Here is a 17283-nt window from a genome sequence, read left to right as displayed (position 1 = left end):
CTAGTAACACCAACATCACACCAACGGTATCACTAACTGGCACTAACAACAGTGTCATCACTAACACTGGTATCAAACCTAACAGCGGTATTACTGCTAATAACACCACTAACAACGGCACCACCACTAACAACGGTACCACCACTAACAACGGCACCACCACTAACAACGGTACCACCACTAACAACGGTACCACCACTAACAACGGCACCACCACTAACAACGGTACCACCACTAACAATGGTACCACCACTAACAACGGTACCACCACTAACAACGGCACCACCACTAACAACGGTACCACCACTAACAATGGTACCACCACTAACAACGGTACCACCACTAACAATGGTACCACCACTAACAACGGTACCACCACTAACAACGGCACCACCACTAACAACGGTACCACCACTAACAATGGTACCACCACTAACAACGGTACCACCACTAACAATGGTACCACCACTAACAACGGTACCACCACTAACAACGGTACCACCACTAACAACGGCACCACCACTAACAACGGTACCACCACTAACAATGGTACCACCACTAACAACGGCACCACCACTAACAATGGTACCACCACTAACAACGGTACCACCACTAACAATTGTACCACCACTAACAACAGTACCACCACTAACAACGGTACCACCACTAACAATGGTACCACCACTAACAATGGTACCACCACTAACAACGGTACCACCACTAACAACGGTACCACCACTAACAACGGTACCACCACTAACAACGGCACCACCACTAACAACGGCACCACCACTAACAACGGTACCACCACTAACAACGGTACCACCACTAACAACGGCACCACTAACGCCTGGTGTCAGTGACTGTTGTAGGGGCGTGTGAGCGTGTCTGACCGTTATTGTGTTCTCTGACTGTGAAAGCAGAACAGAAATGTAAACTGCTTCCTTCCTTCCTTCATAGCTGAACCCTGTCTTACAGGTCGCCGTTGGAGACTCGCAGTCCATCTTAAAGTTATGGTCCCTGTGACGATATCGACGCCATCTGTTGAGGGAAGTGTGACAATAACAACGCCACCTGTTGAGCGCCCCCTTCCCCCCTCCCTCAAGACCCTCATTTTCTGTTCCTCGGTGTAAGGTTGTGATCGTCTTTGATCCCGGTGTAGTTTCTGTCTTGCTAATCACATTTTTGTTTGCAGAAGTGATGTGGAGAGTATCTTGGTCCACAGGAATCAGTTCACCCAGGGCAGTCCAGGACTCAAGACGTGTTCCAGCGGCAATACGTGACCGAGTCGGTATTGACAGTGAGTTGTCTGGAGATACTTGGCGAAGTATTGTTGACTGGACCGACGAACCCCGAGATGTCCAAGTTGAGTTACGAGATGGAGGTATTGGCTGTCTGTTAAGGCTTGTTGTAAGTCGGTACTGGGGACCAGCCAGCGTGTTGTTGGAGACTTCTGCCAGTGTGTTGCTGGAGACTTGTGCCGGCGTGTTGCTGGAGACTTGTGCCGGCGTGTTGCTGGAGACTTGTGCCGGCGTGTTGCTGGAGACTTGTGCCGGCGTGTTGCTGGAGACTTGTGCCGGCGTGTTGCTGGAGACTTGTGCCGGCGTGTTGCTGGAGACTTGTGCCGGCGTGTTGCTGGAGACTTGTGCCGGCGTGTTGCTGGAGACTTGTGCCGGCGTGTTGCTGGAGACTTGTGCCGGCGTGTTGCTGGAGACTTGTGCCGGCGTGTTGCTGGAGACTTGTGCCGGCGTGTTGCTGGAGACTTGTGCCGGCGTGTTGCTGGAGACTTGTGCCGGCGTGTTGCTGGAGACTTGTGCCGGCGTGTTGCTGGAGACTTGTGCCGGCGTGTTGCTGGAGACTTGTGCCGGCGTGTTGCTGGAGACTTGTGCCGGCGTGTTGCTGGAGACTTGTGCCGGCGTGTTGCTGGAGACTTGTGCCGGCGTGTTGCTGGAGACTTGTGCCGGCGTGTTGCTGGAGACTTGTGCCGGCGTGTTGCTGGAGACTTGTGCCGGCGTGTTGCTGGAGACTTGTGCCGGCGTGTTGCTGGAGACTTGTGCCGGCGTGTTGCTGGAGACTTGTGCCGGCGTGTTGCTGGAGACTTGTGCCGGCGTGTTGCTGGAGACTTGTGCCGGCGTGTTGCTGGAGACTTGTGCCGGCGTGTTGCTGGAGACTTGTGCCGGCGTGTTGCTGGAGACTTGTGCCGGCGTGTTGCTGGAGACTTGTGCCGGCGTGTTGCTGGAGACTTGTGCCGGCGTGTTGCTGGAGACTTCAAGTGGTGTTTTGTGCACCGTGACGATAGTGTGTTGGACTAGTCCATGTTTTACTGAGTAAGGTGGACTCGCCGGGAAAAGAAGACTGCGGGAGTTTAACAGTGTCCTGTACAAAAGTGACACTAGTAGTGCGATATTATGTACACACATGTAAATACTGTATATTTAAGAAGTACACTTGGTGAAGGTTTTCATTAGTATGGTTTACCCCATTTTCCTTTCACGATTTATTATTACAGTTACTGTCAGTTCTGGGTAACTTTCCAGTGACTGTGGGTGGGATCATGTAAGAAGAGGCACTAAGGTCAAACCCGGTTACTGGCTAAGTGTTGCTGTAATAGTCTATTAATGCTCTGTTTGATGAAGGTCCCTTATTGCTATGTTTAGTGATTTTTTTAGTTATCAGGGGAAAGCGCCAAGCCATTACTACTTTATAGCACTGGGAAGGGCTCAGGATAAGGATTTGGGATGCTACGGGGGAAAAGAATGGTGCCCAACCACTTGGACTGTCGGGCCGTCCCTCTACCGTCCAAAGTGGTTGGGTTATGTTTAGTGAAGGTTCTTTAACGATATGTTGCTATGTTTAGCGAAGGTCCCTTAATGCTATGTTTAGCGAAGGTCCCTTAATGCTATGTTTAGCGAAGGTCCCTTAATGCTATGTTTAGCGAAGGTCCCTTAATGCTATGTTTAGCGAAGGTCCCTTAATGCTATGTTTAGCGAAGGTCCCTTAATGCTATGTTTAGCGAAGGTCCCTTAATGCTATGTTTAGCGAAGGTCCCTTAATGCTATGTTTAGCGAAGGTCCCTTAATGCTATGTTTAGCGAAGGTCCCTTAATGCTATGTTTAGCGAAGGTCCCTTAATGCTATGTTTAGCGAAGGTCCCTTAATGCTATGTTTAGCGAAGGTCCCTTAATGCTATGTTTAGCGAAGGTCCCTTAATGCTATGTTTAGCGAAGGTCCCTTAATGCTATGTTTAGCGAAGGTCCCTTAATGCTATGTTTAGCGAAGGTCCCTTAATGCTATGTTTAGCGAAGGTCCCTTAATGCTATGTTTAGCGAAGGTCCCTTAATGCTATGTTTAGCGAAGGTCCCTTAATGCTATGTTTAGCGAAGGTCCCTTAATGCTATGTTTAGCGAAGGTCCCTTAATGCTATGTTTAGCGAAGGTCCCTTAATGCTATGTTTAGCGAAGGTCCCTTAATGCTATGTTTAGCGAAGGTCCCTTAATGCTATGTTTAGCGAAGGTCCCTTAATGCTATGTTTAGCGAAGGTCCCTTAATGCTATGTTTAGCGAAGGTCCCTTAATGCTATGTTTAGCGAAGGTCCCTTAATGCTATGTTTAGCGAAGGTCCCTTAATGCTATGTTTAGCGAAGGTCCCTTAATGCTATGTTTAGCGAAGGTCCCTTAATGCTATGTTTAGCGAAGGTCCCTTAATGCTATGTTTAGCGAAGGTCCCTTAATGCTATGTTTAGCGAAGGTCCCTTAATGCTATGTTTAGCGAAGGTCCCTTAATGCTATGTTTAGCGAAGGTCCCTTAATGCTATGTTTAGCGAAGGTCCCTTAATGCTATGTTTAGCGAAGGTCCCTTAATGCTATGTTTAGCGAAGGTCCCTTAATGCTATGTTTAGCGAAGGTCCCTTAATGCTATGTTTAGCGAAGGTCCCTTAATGCTATGTTTAGCGAAGGTCCCTTAATGCTATGTTTAGCGAAGGTCCCTTAATGCTATGTTTAGCGAAGGTCCCTTAATGCTATGTTTAGCGAAGGTCCCTTAATGCTATGTTTAGCGAAGGTCCCTTAATGCTATGTTTAGCGAAGGTCCCTTAATGCTATGTTTAGCGAAGGTCCCTTAATGCTATGTTTAGCGAAGGTCCCTTAATGCTATGTTTAGCGAAGGTCCCTTAATGCTATGTTTAGCGAAGGTCCCTTAATGCTATGTTTAGCGAAGGTCCCTTAATGCTATGTTTAGCGAAGGTCCCTTAATGCTATGTTTAGCGAAGGTCCCTTAATGCTATGTATAGCGAAGGTCCCTTAATGCTATGTTTAGCGAAGGTCCCTTAATGCTATGTATAGCGAAGGTCCCTTAATGCTATGTTTAGCGAAGGTCCCTTAATGCTATGTATAGCGAAGGTCCCTTAATGCTATGTTTAGCGAAGGTCCCTTAATGCTATGTTTAGCGAAGGTCCCTTAATGCTATGTTTAGCGAAGGCCCCTTAATGCTATGTTTAGCGAAGGCCCCTTAATGCTATGTTTAGCGAAGGCCCCTTAATGCTATGTTTAGCGAAGGCCCCTTAATGCTATGTTTAGCGAAGGCCCCTTAATGCTATGTTTAGCGAAGGCCCCTTAATGCTATGTTTAGCGAAGGCCCCTTAATGCTATGTTTAGCGAAGGCCCCTTAATGCTATGTTTAGCGAAGGCCCCTTAATGCTATGTTTAGCGAAGGCCCCTTAATGCTATGTTTAGCGAAGGCCCCTTAATGCTATGTTTAGCGAAGGCCCCTTAATGCTATGTTTAGCGAAGGCCCCTTAATGCTATGTTTAGCGAAGGCCCCTTAATGCTATGTTTAGCGAAGGCCCCTTAATGCTATGTTTAGCGAAGGCCCCTTAATGCTATGTTTAGCGAAGGCCCCTTAATGCTATGTTTAGCGAAGGCCCCTTAATGCTATGTTTAGCGAAGGCCCCTTAATGCTATGTTTAGCGAAGGCCCCTTAATGCTATGTTTAGCGAAGGCCCCTTAATGCTATGTTTAGCGAAGGCCCCTTAATGCTATGTTTAGCGAAGGCCCCTTAATGCTATGTTTAGCGAAGGCCCCTTAATGCTATGTTTAGCGAAGGCCCCTTAATGCTATGTTTAGCGAAGGCCCCTTAATGCTATGTTTAGCGAAGGCCCCTTAATGCTATGTTTAGCGAAGGCCCCTTAATGCTATGTTTAGCGAAGGCCCCTTAATGCTATGTTTAGCGAAGGCCCCTTAATGCTATGTTTAGCGAAGGCCCCTTAATGCTATGTTTAGCGAAGGCCCCTTAATGCTATGTTTAGCGAAGGCCCCTTAATGCTATGTTTAGCGAAGGCCCCTTAATGCTATGTTTAGCGAAGGCCCCTTAATGCTATGTTTAGCGAAGGCCCCTTAATGCTATGTTTAGCGAAGGCCCCTTAATGCTATGTTTAGCGAAGGCCCCTTAATGCTATGTTTAGCGAAGGCCCCTTAATGCTATGTTTAGCGAAGGTCCCTTAATGCTATGTTTAGCGAAGGTCCCTTAATGCTATGTTTAGCGAAGGTCCCTTTATGCTATGTTTAGCGAAGGTCCCTTAATGCTATGTTTAGCGAAGGTCCCTTTATGCTATGTTTAGCGAAGGTCCCTTAATGTAAGTGGAAATAACACACACGCACAGAGGCCTTCATGCAAGACGACCAACAAGGTGGTTGCCACACACAGTACCGTGCACGGGTGTGACCGTAGTGGGACACTAACCATACACTAGACAGTCTCCTGGTTCCACACCCTGTGCACTTAATTCGTTTTGTCGGGGACAGGCAGCCTGTGCATGTTTATACGTTAGGCTTATATCGAGGTCTTCCCAAGGTCGAACTACTGACCCTGGAAAGGGTCAGTAGTTCTACTTCCACGTTCTCGCCTGTGGATCCCAACAACAAAATAACTAGTTACCAAATACTTGCATTCACATTTCACATTAACATTTCATGTCACATTCATGTCAGCGGCGCTGCATTGTTATTCTCAGTTAAAACTGCAAGTAAATGTTAACAGGAGACAGCCAGTTCATCACATTCATAAATGGTTCGTATTATGTGACGGTACAACACACAGTATGAGTTGTATGGACCCATCGAAACACACCCGTAGACACCTTGTAGGCTTATGGACCACCGGTTAGGAACCACTGGTGTGGGGGGGACCTTGATAGGCCTAAGTGCAGGCTTCCTGTCCCTGATAACGGAAATTAAAACTGTGTGGTCAGAGAGTTCCCCCACCGGCGCTACCCTGCCCCGGGGTACGCTCCGTCAGTGTGTGTTCACGACTGAGAGGAAGTGTCATCTGGTTGTCACAACAGACCAACGTCAGACTAACGCATGACAGGTTTATGCTTTCAGAAACGTCATAGGGACTACGAGCTCGCCATAGCCCGTGCTGCACGGGGGTTTGGCTCCAGGGTGGCTGAATCTAAAGCCAAAACTTCCCACGTTCCCATGACCGTACAGCTTTCAAAATGCACTACAGTGTGTGATTTAACTCACTATTTCCACCCCAATTTCATGGTCCAGTCACTGGCTGACATCTCTAACCCTGGCCATGGAGGACAGAAGAAAATGTATATATGCTGGTTAGCATTGTAAATGTGTGGCCACATCTGTGGTAGAAAATAATAATAATAATAATAAAGAAAAACTGACTGACCTCAGAAGTAAACACCGATCAAAAGTCCAGCCAGGGAGAGTAGCCACTGTAGGCGACGACCGTTGTATACCACTCAAGTTTATCTTGGCTTGATCCATAACTAATTCGTAGCGTATCTTGTACTTGACCCCGTACCAATCTTTATAACACCTCTCATAACTAATTTATACTGTAACCTTCGCTACATAATTAGTTATAACCTGAATTACCACATTATTCTTTGAGGAATATAGCTTTCATCAAGGTAACCTCGGCGTTAACATTTATAGTATTTTCCAAAAGCCAATTTAGTTTCGGGCCAGATTCACGAAGCAGTTACGCAAGCACTTGCGAACCTGTACATCTTTTCTCAATCTTTGGCGGCTCTGTTTACAATTCTTAAACAGTTAATGAGCTCCGAAGCATCAGGAGCTTGTTTATAACAATAACAACAGTTGACTGGGACGTTTTCATGCTTGTAAACTGTTTACTAAATGTAACCAAATCCGTCAAAAATTGTAGAAAGATGTACATGTTTGTAAGTACTTGCGTAACTGCTTCGTGAGTCTGGCCCCCATTTTACTGTTGGGTAAACAGCGGCTACAGTTAAGGATTTGCGCCCAGTAAATCCTCTCTGGCCAGGATAGGAACCCAGAACAAAGCGCTCGCGAAACGCCAGGCGAGCGTCTTACCACTACGCCACGGGGACAAGCAGGCGGCGTGCGGAGACCTTACGTGTGGGTGAGCGGGTAGTGTGTGCAGGCGCTGACTGGCAGCCAGGTGTGTGGTGGGGGTGAGCGCTCACCGCTGGCGTAGTCACCTGCACGACCTTGTCCTTGACTGGAGTCGAAGGGGGAGGTGCCGCGGGGAGGGAGACGCTGCACCAGACATGACGAGATGAAAGGTGGTGCAAGCATCGTGCACTTGAGCTGCAATATTTGATCTAATTTTATCCCAGAGGAAAATTTGATTGGAGTGTCGTGCATCCTGTGAGTGAACATAAGGACAATATTGGACAGTATCGCGCTTCCTGTGAGTGAGTACTTATCTCCATAAAGATAGCAGTGAGCAGTTCCTCCCGTCCTGTGAGTAAACACGGACACAAAGGCAATATTTTCCAATATACCACAATGCCGTGAGTGAGCATATCTCCATGGTGCCAGTCCACGTAGTTGATGGCTCAGTGCCACAATTAAGTATCCTTAGCTGGTGCAATATTGAGAAATAACTTCCCATACAAATTTGTATCTGTATCTAGCTACAGTTTGACCTGCTGGCTGCTGTAACCTTAGTTACAAAATGTTATCATTGTTAAATTATATTTTGGAGGCCTTATTTGTATATTCTTGCAATCAATTGATTGCTTTGCAACGCGGTGTTTACCTTTAACATTGACCGTATAAATCAATGGACATTATGCACTCTTATGCTTTAGAAAGATTGATTGAATTGATTGATAATGGTTTATGTTCACTCCACGATCTATCGTCATTCCTCTCGTTGAGCTTCTCGTCCTCTCAACTCGTTTTTTGGACGTTATGGCAATCAACGATACAAGTGCAACCTATTAAAAAACGTAACGGCTGCCAAATGTGCACATTTTCTATGCATTTGATCCGATAGGTTAGGAGGGTTGCTTGGGTTCATACGCTTCTGGTTAGGCAAAAAGTTTGAATTTTGTTACGGAGTGGCAGATGTAGAGGCTATAGGTGTTGGCCTCGCCCTTACACAGCTAACACGCGTCACAGCTAACTCGCGTCATAGCTAACACGCGTCGCAGCTAACACGCGTCGCAGCTAACACGCGTCGCAGCTAACACGCGTCGCAGCTAACACGCGTCACAGCTAACACGCGTCACAGCTAACACGCGTCACAGCTAACACGCGTCACAGCTAACACGCGTCACAGCTAACACGCGTCGCAGCTAACACATTTCTTCAGCCAGTTTTCTGTCCCGGTGGAGGCCACTAGAGCCGGTGGCCTTCAGGTACAGTCAGGTAAACGTTGAGTTGGTGACACAGCCTGGCCGTCGCCCGCTTGTCTTCAGTGTGGCGCCTTCAAGCTACTGCTATGTGTATCCAAGATTATTTTGTTTACTTCTTATGGCGCAGGACAACCACTTGTACTAGTCGGTACAGTGACGGCATCGCTTCTTGTAGGTCGGCGTTCGATCCCCGATGGTCAAGTGATTCGGCACCATTGCTTTCCTCCGTCCTATCCCAGCTCCTTTTCCTCCTATCTCAGCTCCTTATCGAATGTCATTTTTATACAAATCAATAATTGTATTTGGTTGTTTACAGTATTCGAGCATTTTGCCGCGCAGGTGTAAGGCGCCCGCCGTCTTGTGATGAGGGGAAACTCGCCTAAAAATTTACATATTAAACGGAATTAACCAGACCGTTAAAAATGCGAGGTATTACTAAATATTCAAGCACTGTAATATTGACGCATGTATAATATAATATGTTAGTAAGTGTTAATTACCAGTGACGATGTTGTCACTGCGTGTCGCCAAGGAGTGAAGGAGACCATGAAGAAGGTGTACATACAATTTGAATAAAATAAACACTATTGTACTCTACTATTAACCTGGATATGTAAATGAAGAAATTTAATTTCGCAAGAGACGTGCGATATCCTTGTCCCTGAGTATAACAGCCGTGATCTGCGCTCCCGCGCGTGACGCAAATTGTCGGGATCCGGGAACCACACGCAAGCCAGTTGAAGGCTGCCTGAGTGACACACTGGAGGGGTGTGGCATGGTTGGGGGTGTGGCAGGCAGTTGAAGGCTGCCTGTATGATACAGTAGTGACATGGTTGGGGGGTGTGGCAGGCAGTTGAAGGCTGCCTGTATGATACAGTAGTGACATGGTTGGCGTGGTGTAGGGAAGCTCCCTAACCTTACCGAGTAAGCCAGACGACTCAAACAGAAAACGGGACAGTTCATCACTTTCGTGGGCTGATTTCATTTCAAATTACGTCCATTTTTGGCCATAGCGCGCATACGAGCGGAAAGCGACGTTATTTATAAGAGGACGGGTTGGCCTACAGCCCGTATGAGAGCCATGCTCACAGACCTCCAGCTGGACTCACAACGTTGCACTACACTTAGCGACCTTTAGCTTGGACTACTGTGGTGAGAATATGTAAGGTTGAGTCTGATAGTTCACATCTTATATGTTCACAGCTAATGAACACTTGGTACAGTTGGAGCAGTGCTACACCTCCGTCACTGAGCCCCATGTACCACGGCCGGGAGTCGTCACGCATTTGTATAACCACTTACGAAACCTATACATCTTGAGTCAGTCATGGTGGCTTTATTTATATTTATTAAACAGTTTATGAGCTTCGAAGCTATACAACTCAGGGTTATTATTGTTATAAACAACTTCGTAGTGCTTCGGAGCCGATAAACTGTTAAATGTAAACAAAGTCGCCATGACTTATGAAAGATGCACAGGTTTCGCAAATGGTTGTGTAAATGGTTGACCATTCCCGGCCCAGAATTAGAAAGTGGCAAACAAAAGTGAGCCTCAAGCAAATGAATGGCTATTGACACAAAACAGCACCTGTTAAACGACAACCATATTCACACTCAACTGGTGTACAGATTCCTGAGCCTACTGGGCTCTATCATATCTACATTTGAAACTGTGTATGGAGTCAGCCTCCACCACATCACTGTCTAATGCATTCCATTTACTAACTACTCTGACACTGAAAAAGTTCTTTCTAATGTCTCTGTGGCTCATTTGGGTACTCAGTTTGCACCTGTGTCCCCTTGCTCGTGTTCCACTCATGCTAAATAGTTTATCTGCCCTGTCAGTTCCTCTGAAAATTTTGTAGGTAGTGATCATGTCTTTTTTTATTCTTCTGTCTTACTTTTCTTACTCGTATTACCACTGGACTCACACCGGCCGACGCTAAGTCTCTTATTTACATTACTCAATTTGCTGGGGCATTATTAGTAAGAAAATGAAATTATTAAACTCGATACTTAAATTTAACTCTTCATTTTATTGAATTTACCAACTTCCAAAAATTACCCCCTCCCCGCTCAGCTCGTTGTCGCCGTGTGGGGGCTTAGTGGGCGGCTGCCGGAGTGTGATGCTCCTTGGGACAGTCCTCTGTCCTTTTCTAGCCTTGTGCTCCTGCTGCCGTCCTCTCCAATTCTGCTGGGCATCTTTTCCTTTTCCTTCTGTTTCGTTTTTCTCCCCCCTCTTCTCCTATCTGCTTGCCGTTTCCTGCCGACCTTTTGCTCGTTCTGGTTCTTCCCTTGGACTTCTTCTATTTTGACGCCCGGGTGCTTGAGGAGGCATACTCTTGCACCCGTAGAACTGCAGTACCCGACGTCGAGAGCGAGGGGAACCTTTTATTGTCAATCCCCACTTCGTCACTGAACCCGATCTCGACGGACTGTCGGTTTCTTAAGGTGGCGTTTGTGGGGCGTATACTCACGACGCACCCCTAGGAGGCCCCGATAAGATCGGCGATAGCTTCTTGTTGGGTGTCCTGCCTCTAATTGTGGCTCCATGGTGGGTGTGGGGGCACATTCGTGAATGAATTCTTCTTTTTGTCAAGATGATAACCCCTGTTTCGGCTTCTTCTGGTTTACCTTCTCAGGCTCGTGGGGTGGGCGACCAAGCCCCCGAGTCGGTCCGTATTGGAAGACCGGGCTCTGTAGCCTCCGCTGCATTGGGCCCCGACCTTGCTCCTCCTTTGGCCTCTCTGACGCCTTCCCCTGGCTCCCCTCCCTCCTCTGTGGTTGGGTCGAGCCCCAAGTGGTGACTACCTCGTCCCCTGGCGCGGCTCCTTCTCTAGTTGTAACTACTGCGCCTTTTAACCCCTCTCTCTCTGGGGGTTCTCACCGCCGTCCTCGTCACGGCCGCCCTCGCTCGATTCCTTCCAGTTCTGCTACCTATCAAGCCTTGTTTGGTCCCGCTTCGTGGGCCAAATATTTTGATCTCCTCCCTCTTGATTCTGCGCCTCCTGACGATTTCTCCCTCCAACGACATCTCATTGATTCCGTGGATGCCTCCATTACTTTCAACCCCACTCGTCTCGGTACACGTGTCGTTGCTGCTCCTTCTCAGGATGCTGCTTCCCGCTTGGCTGCCTTATCCTGCCTTGGCGAGACCCCCGTTCGGGTCTCGAAGAACGCTCAGTTGAATGCCAGTGTTGGCACTATTTTGCTCCCGCCCCATGTTGCGACCGGTGTTCGGGACCTGCGCGACTGCCACGACGATATTCGACATATCCTCGCTGCCCAGGGCCATTCTATTCTCCAGGTGGACACGTTTACTCGTCCCCCTCGTGGTAGTCGCCGTCAACCCTTCCGGGTTGTGAAGATTACCTTTGATGGTAGGACCCTTCCACCCTCTGTCATTCTTGCTGGTGCCAGGTGCTCTGTCCAGGAGTACATTCCTTCTCCTCGGCTCTGCAACAAGTGCTGGAGGTTTGGGCATGGTGCCCTCCGCTGCTCCGGGACTGTCTCTCTCTGTCCTTTGTGTGGTGGCGAAGGTCACTCTAAGTCGGAGTGCGCTTCTCCCCAGGCTCGTTGCCTCAACTGCGGTGAGGCCCATCCTACCTTCTCCCGTGCGTGTGTCCATTACAAGCTTGAGGCAGCCGTCCTCAACTTGAAGCACCGGGAGCGTTTATCTTTTCCTGAGGCGAGGCGCCAGGTTCGCCGGCTCCCGCCTTATGCTAATATCTCTTATGCTCGTGTGTTGCGCTCTTCCTCTCCTCGTCCTTCCCGCCTTCCTCAGACTCACAACCGTTTCCTGCCTTGGACCCTGATGCGCCCACTGCCCCCTCCTCTGTTCCTTTGGGTTCTCTCCCGAAGGATCCTCCTCCTGGTCCTCTGTCTGGGGTTCCCCTTCCTTCTACCCGGTCTGTCGTGTCTTCTGTGTCTTCTTCCTCGTCCCTCTCCGATCCTCCTTCCCATCCTCTTCCTCCATCTATCGGCTCTCCCCACCGCCTGTCGGTGCGGGCGGATGTCCATCGCTCTCCTAACGGCCGTCGTGTGTGCTCTCGTTCGGCTTCTCCTGTTGAGACACTGGAATCCGTTGCCCGGTACGTAGTTGCTGGGACACCGGTCTCTTTAAGTCAGAAGCGTAAGCCTGGCTCCTCTCCTTCCTCTTCCCCGGCGGGTAAGAAGGCTTCGCTTTCTTCCTCAGCTCCTCCTTCTGGCTCTGTTGCTCCTTCCCCTCCCGTTTCAGTGCTTGCGCCCCCTGTTTCTGCTATGGAGGTTTCTTTGGCCCCTGCTTCCCTTTCGGTTGCTGCTCTTGCTGGGGTGCGCTCCCCTCTTTCTACTCCCCCTCTTCCTGCTGCTGTCCTTGACTGCTCCTCTCCGTTGTCTCCTCCTCTTCCTCCTCCTCCTCCTCCGGACCCTTCCCGCCCACCTCTGATCTGTTCTCCCGTTTCCTTCCCTCCGTCTTTGCTTAGTTTACCCATGCCCCCTAACCCTGACTTTGCTGACCCTGATCCCGACCCTGATATTCTTTAACGTGCTCTGTTGCTCTTTCGCCTTTGTTTCTTCCTTGTTCTCTGTTTTTGTCCTTTCTCTTCTCGTCGTTGTCCATTCTTCAATGGAACGTTCGAGGTTATTACGCCAATTTCCTCGAACTCCAACTTCTGATTTCGCGGTTTTCGCCCCTTTGTGTCTGTCTCCAGGAGCCAATGCTTGGTGCTCGTCCTGGTCGTTTTCGTGGCTATTCCTTTCTCTCCCCCCCCCAGCCATTGCTGGGGCTTCTAATTCTTCTGCTCTCTTGATTCGGGCTGATGTTCCCTTTGTTCCTTTACTTTTTCCTTCGCCTCTCCATTGTTCTGCTGCTCGCATCTTTGTGGGGAAATGGTACACAGTTTGTTCCATTTATCTCCCCCCGAGTGTCCCGCTCTCTCTTCCTGATTTGAAACACCTCCTAGACTCCTTGCCGGAGCCTGTGCTCCTGCTGGGTGACTTCAATTGTCGTCATTCTCTTTAGGGTGACGTTCTGACGAATACCCGGGGTCGCCTCCTTGAGCCGTTTCTCCTCTCTTCTTCCCTGTCTCTTCTGAATTCTGGTGAGCCCACTCATTTGGACTCTCGGACTCGCACCCTTTCTTGTCTTGATCTTTCTCTCTGCTCTTCTTCTCTTTACTTAGATTTCACGTGGCAGGTTCTTGATGACCTCCATGGAAGTGATCATTTCCCCATCCTTGTTTCCTTTTTCTCTTTTCGCCCTTCCCTCTCTTTCCCTAGGTGGCAGTTTGCTAAGGCGGACTGGACCCTATTTTCCCTCAGTGCTACTCTCTCTGACCTCTCCCTTCTGCCCCTCTCTCGCGCTCTCCTCCTTTTTCATGACACTGTCTTCAACGCTGCCCTCCGCTCTATTCCTCGCTCTTCCTCTCGGGGTCCACGGAAGTGCGTTCCCTGGAGGAATGCGGACTGTGCTCGGGCTGTCCGCTGTAAGCGTGCAGCCTGGAAGAGGCACCGCCGTAGGCAGACGACCGATTCTTTTCTTTTCTTTCGGAAAGCGAGTGCGGTGGCCCGTAGGGCCATCCGTACGGCTAAACGTGAATGTTGGGCGTCTTATGTCTCAACAATTACGTCCGAAACCCCTCTGGCCCAGATCTGGAAGCGTATCCGCAAGATAGCGGGTAAGTTCGTTCCCGATGTTTCACCGGTCCTTCACCTCCATGATACTCTTGTGGCGGACCCGTTGCAGGTCGCTTCCGAACTGGGTTCCCACTTTTCTTCTGTTAGCTCTGGTCTTCATCTTCCCCAATCTTTCCTTCGTAAACCTGTCCTTGAGTCTCGTCCTTTAGATTTCTGCACTCATCTTCAGCTTCCCTATAATGATCCCTTCTCTCTCTCTGAACTTCGTTCTGCCCTGGCCCTCTGCGGTTCTACGGCGGCGGGCTCCGATGGTATTCATTATGAGATGAATCGCCATCTCCCTCCGAGCACGTCTCAGTATTTACTGAGTCTGTATAATCGGATCTGGGAGTCGTCGTCAGTCCCTGAGGACTGGCTCGATGCCGTTGTCCTCCCTGTTCGCAAACCGGGGTCTCTGGGTACTTCCCCTAAGGACTTTCGCCCTATTGCTCTCACAAGTTGTGTCTGCAAACTCTTTGAACGTATGGTTAACGTTCGTCTGATGTGGTTCCTGGAACACCATCACCTCCTCTCCCCTTCTCAATTTGGTTTCCGCAAGTGCCGCAGCACGACAGATGTCCTGGTGAACTTGGAGGTCTATATTCGTACTGCTTTTGCTGCGAAGACCTCCGTTGTTGCCGTCCTTTTTGACCTAGAAAAGGCTTACGACACCACTTGGCGTTATCATATCCTATCTCAACTTCATTCTTTTGGCCTTCGTGGTCATCTCCCTCTCTTTCTCCGCAGCTTCCTCTCTCGTCGTTCCTTTCGGGTGCGCCTTGGTACCGCTCTCTCTCCCTCTTTTCAGCAATACGAAGGTGTGCCCCAGGGTAGTGTTCTGAGCACTACTCTTTTTCTGGTTGCCCTCAATGGTCTTCTTTCCTCTCTTCCTTCTGGTGTCTTCTCCGCTCTCTATGTCGATGATCTTACCCTTTGTTGTCAGGGTGATGATTCGCCTCTCCTTCAACGCCGGCTTCAACTTGCAATTGATGCCGTGTCGTCTTGGGCCACAGGTCATGGCTTCAAGTTCTCTACTTCTAAGACTTGTGCCATGACTTTTACGCGGAAACGGGTTGTTCTTCGTCCCTCTTTGTCACTTTATGGTCATCCCCTTGAATACAAAGATTCCGCGAAGCTTTTGGGGTTATTCCTTGACACTCGTTTGTCTTGGTCTCCCCATATCTCTTACCTCCGTGTTGAGTGCTCTAAGGCCCTTACCCTCCTTCGGGTCTTGTCCCATACTTCTTGGGGGGCAGATAGGCGTACTCTCCTTGCTTTACATTCCTCTCTCGTCCTGTCTAAGCTCGATTATGGTTGCCCTGCTTACTCGTCTGCTTCTCCTTCTACTCTTCGCCGTCTTGATGCTTTGCACCATACTGGGTTGCGCCTCAGTTCTGGTGCCTTTCGTTCGACTCCCATCCTTAGCTTGTATGTTGACACTGGCTTCCTGTCTCTCCAGGACCGCCGTGATCGCTACTGTCTTCGCTATCTTGCGCGGTCCTTGCAACATCCTTCCTCTCGCCTCTGTCGTGCTTTAACTTTTACCCCTCCTGCGGTTCCTGTTCCTCTTCACCACCTCCCTCTTTCTGTCCGGTTATCTCGCCTACAGGATTCTCTTTCCGTTCGTATTTCTGATGTTTCTCCTCGTGTTGTTCCTTCTTTGCCCCCGTGGAGGGTCCCTCTTCCGCGGTTTTGTACATCCTTGACCCGTATCACTAAAGCTTTTACCCCTCCTACGGTTCTAAAACGCCTTTTCCTCGAGCACTTTTCTTCTCACTCCCGCTCCGTTTCTGTCTTCACCGATGGGTCTAAGTCAGCGGACGGTGTTGGCTACTCTGTTGTTTTTCCTGATCGCACTTATAATTGTCGCTTGCCTCCGGAGACTAGCATCTTTACAGCGGAACTTTATGCTATTCTCTATGCTCTTCATCTCCTGCTTTCTCGTTGTAAGTCTTCCTTTGTGGTTGTTATTGACTCTCGTAGTGCCCTCATGGCTCTCGGGTCCTTTAATCCGGTTCATCCAGTAGTTGTCGAGATCCAGCATTGGCTGTTTCTCGTTCACAGTAAATTTAAGTCGGTTGAGTTTTGTTGGGTTCCCAGCCATATTGGTGTGTCTTTAAATGAGCGTGCAGATGCTGCTGCCAAGGAAGCTGTCCGCTCTTGTCCCATCTCTCGCAAAGGCATTCCGTATTCCGACTTTTACCCGGTTATCCATTCCTCAGTCCTTACCCGTTGGCAGGCTTCTTGGTTGTCTGTTACTGGTAACAAGCTACGTACTCTTAAATGTTGTGTTTCCTCGTGGCCGTCCTCCTTCCACCGTAACCGGCGGTGGGAAACAGCTCTGGCGAGGTTGCGTATTGGCCATACTCGCTTAACCCATGGTCACTTGATGGAGCGCCGCCCTGCTCCTTATTGTCCTAGTTGCATTGTCCCTCTTACGGTCGTGCATGTCCTTCTTGAATGTCCTGACTTCCAGGACGAGCGTGTGTCTTGCTTTCCGACCGCCCCTCGCGGTCACCTGTCCCTCGATAGAATTCTTGGTGACTCGGATACTTTTGATATCGTTCGCCTTATGCGTTTTTGTTCTCGTATTGGCATCCTTGGTGATATTTAGCGCCCTCTGATTATTTTGCGTATTTGATGGTGCTACATAGCCTTCCCGGTTTGGTGCCTTCTTTTGATAATTACTTACTTCCAAAAATTAGACTCAGTTCTTGAACTTAAAAAATGTACTTTATTGAATAAACTTTTTCGGACCCTGGTAAGGCAAGTTACTCTACTATTTCAAGAGACTTAATCATTGACTCTCACTGCCCGACTGTGCTCGTGGGAAGACTGCACTCTACCTCACTGGTGCTGACACAGGTACCTCGACTCTCACTGTCTCATAAGGGAAGCGGAGTCCCCACTCTCTCTAGATGGCTGTTTAGATCACTTAGTTCTCCATCACAGAGAGGATCCAGGACAGAGTATACAGAGACGAGA

The 17283-nt window shown here is 49.0% G+C and overlaps 1 protein-coding gene across 1 annotated transcript in view; it reads right to left on the bottom strand.

Annotated features, from left to right (window-relative positions):
* The window catches only part of LOC138363117 (uncharacterized), a 43785-nt gene that overhangs the window by 2224 nt on the left and 24278 nt on the right, over positions 1 to 17283 (bottom strand). Inside the window, exons 2-3 of the mRNA XM_069322105.1 lie at positions 7465 to 7646; positions 6681 to 6819 (exon numbers count right to left, since the gene is read on the bottom strand). Of these exons, the coding sequence (XP_069178206.1) occupies positions 6681 to 6819; positions 7465 to 7646 (321 nt within the window). The remainder of the gene's footprint in view (positions 1 to 6680; positions 6820 to 7464; positions 7647 to 17283) is intronic.

The sequence above is a fragment of the Procambarus clarkii genome, chromosome 10, assembly GCF_040958095.1.
Source record: "Procambarus clarkii isolate CNS0578487 chromosome 10, FALCON_Pclarkii_2.0, whole genome shotgun sequence".
NCBI classification, from domain to species: Eukaryota; Metazoa; Arthropoda; class Malacostraca; order Decapoda; family Cambaridae; genus Procambarus; species Procambarus clarkii.
Note: the sequence above shows the minus strand (reverse complement) of the source record. Positions and strands in the feature narration are given on the sequence as shown.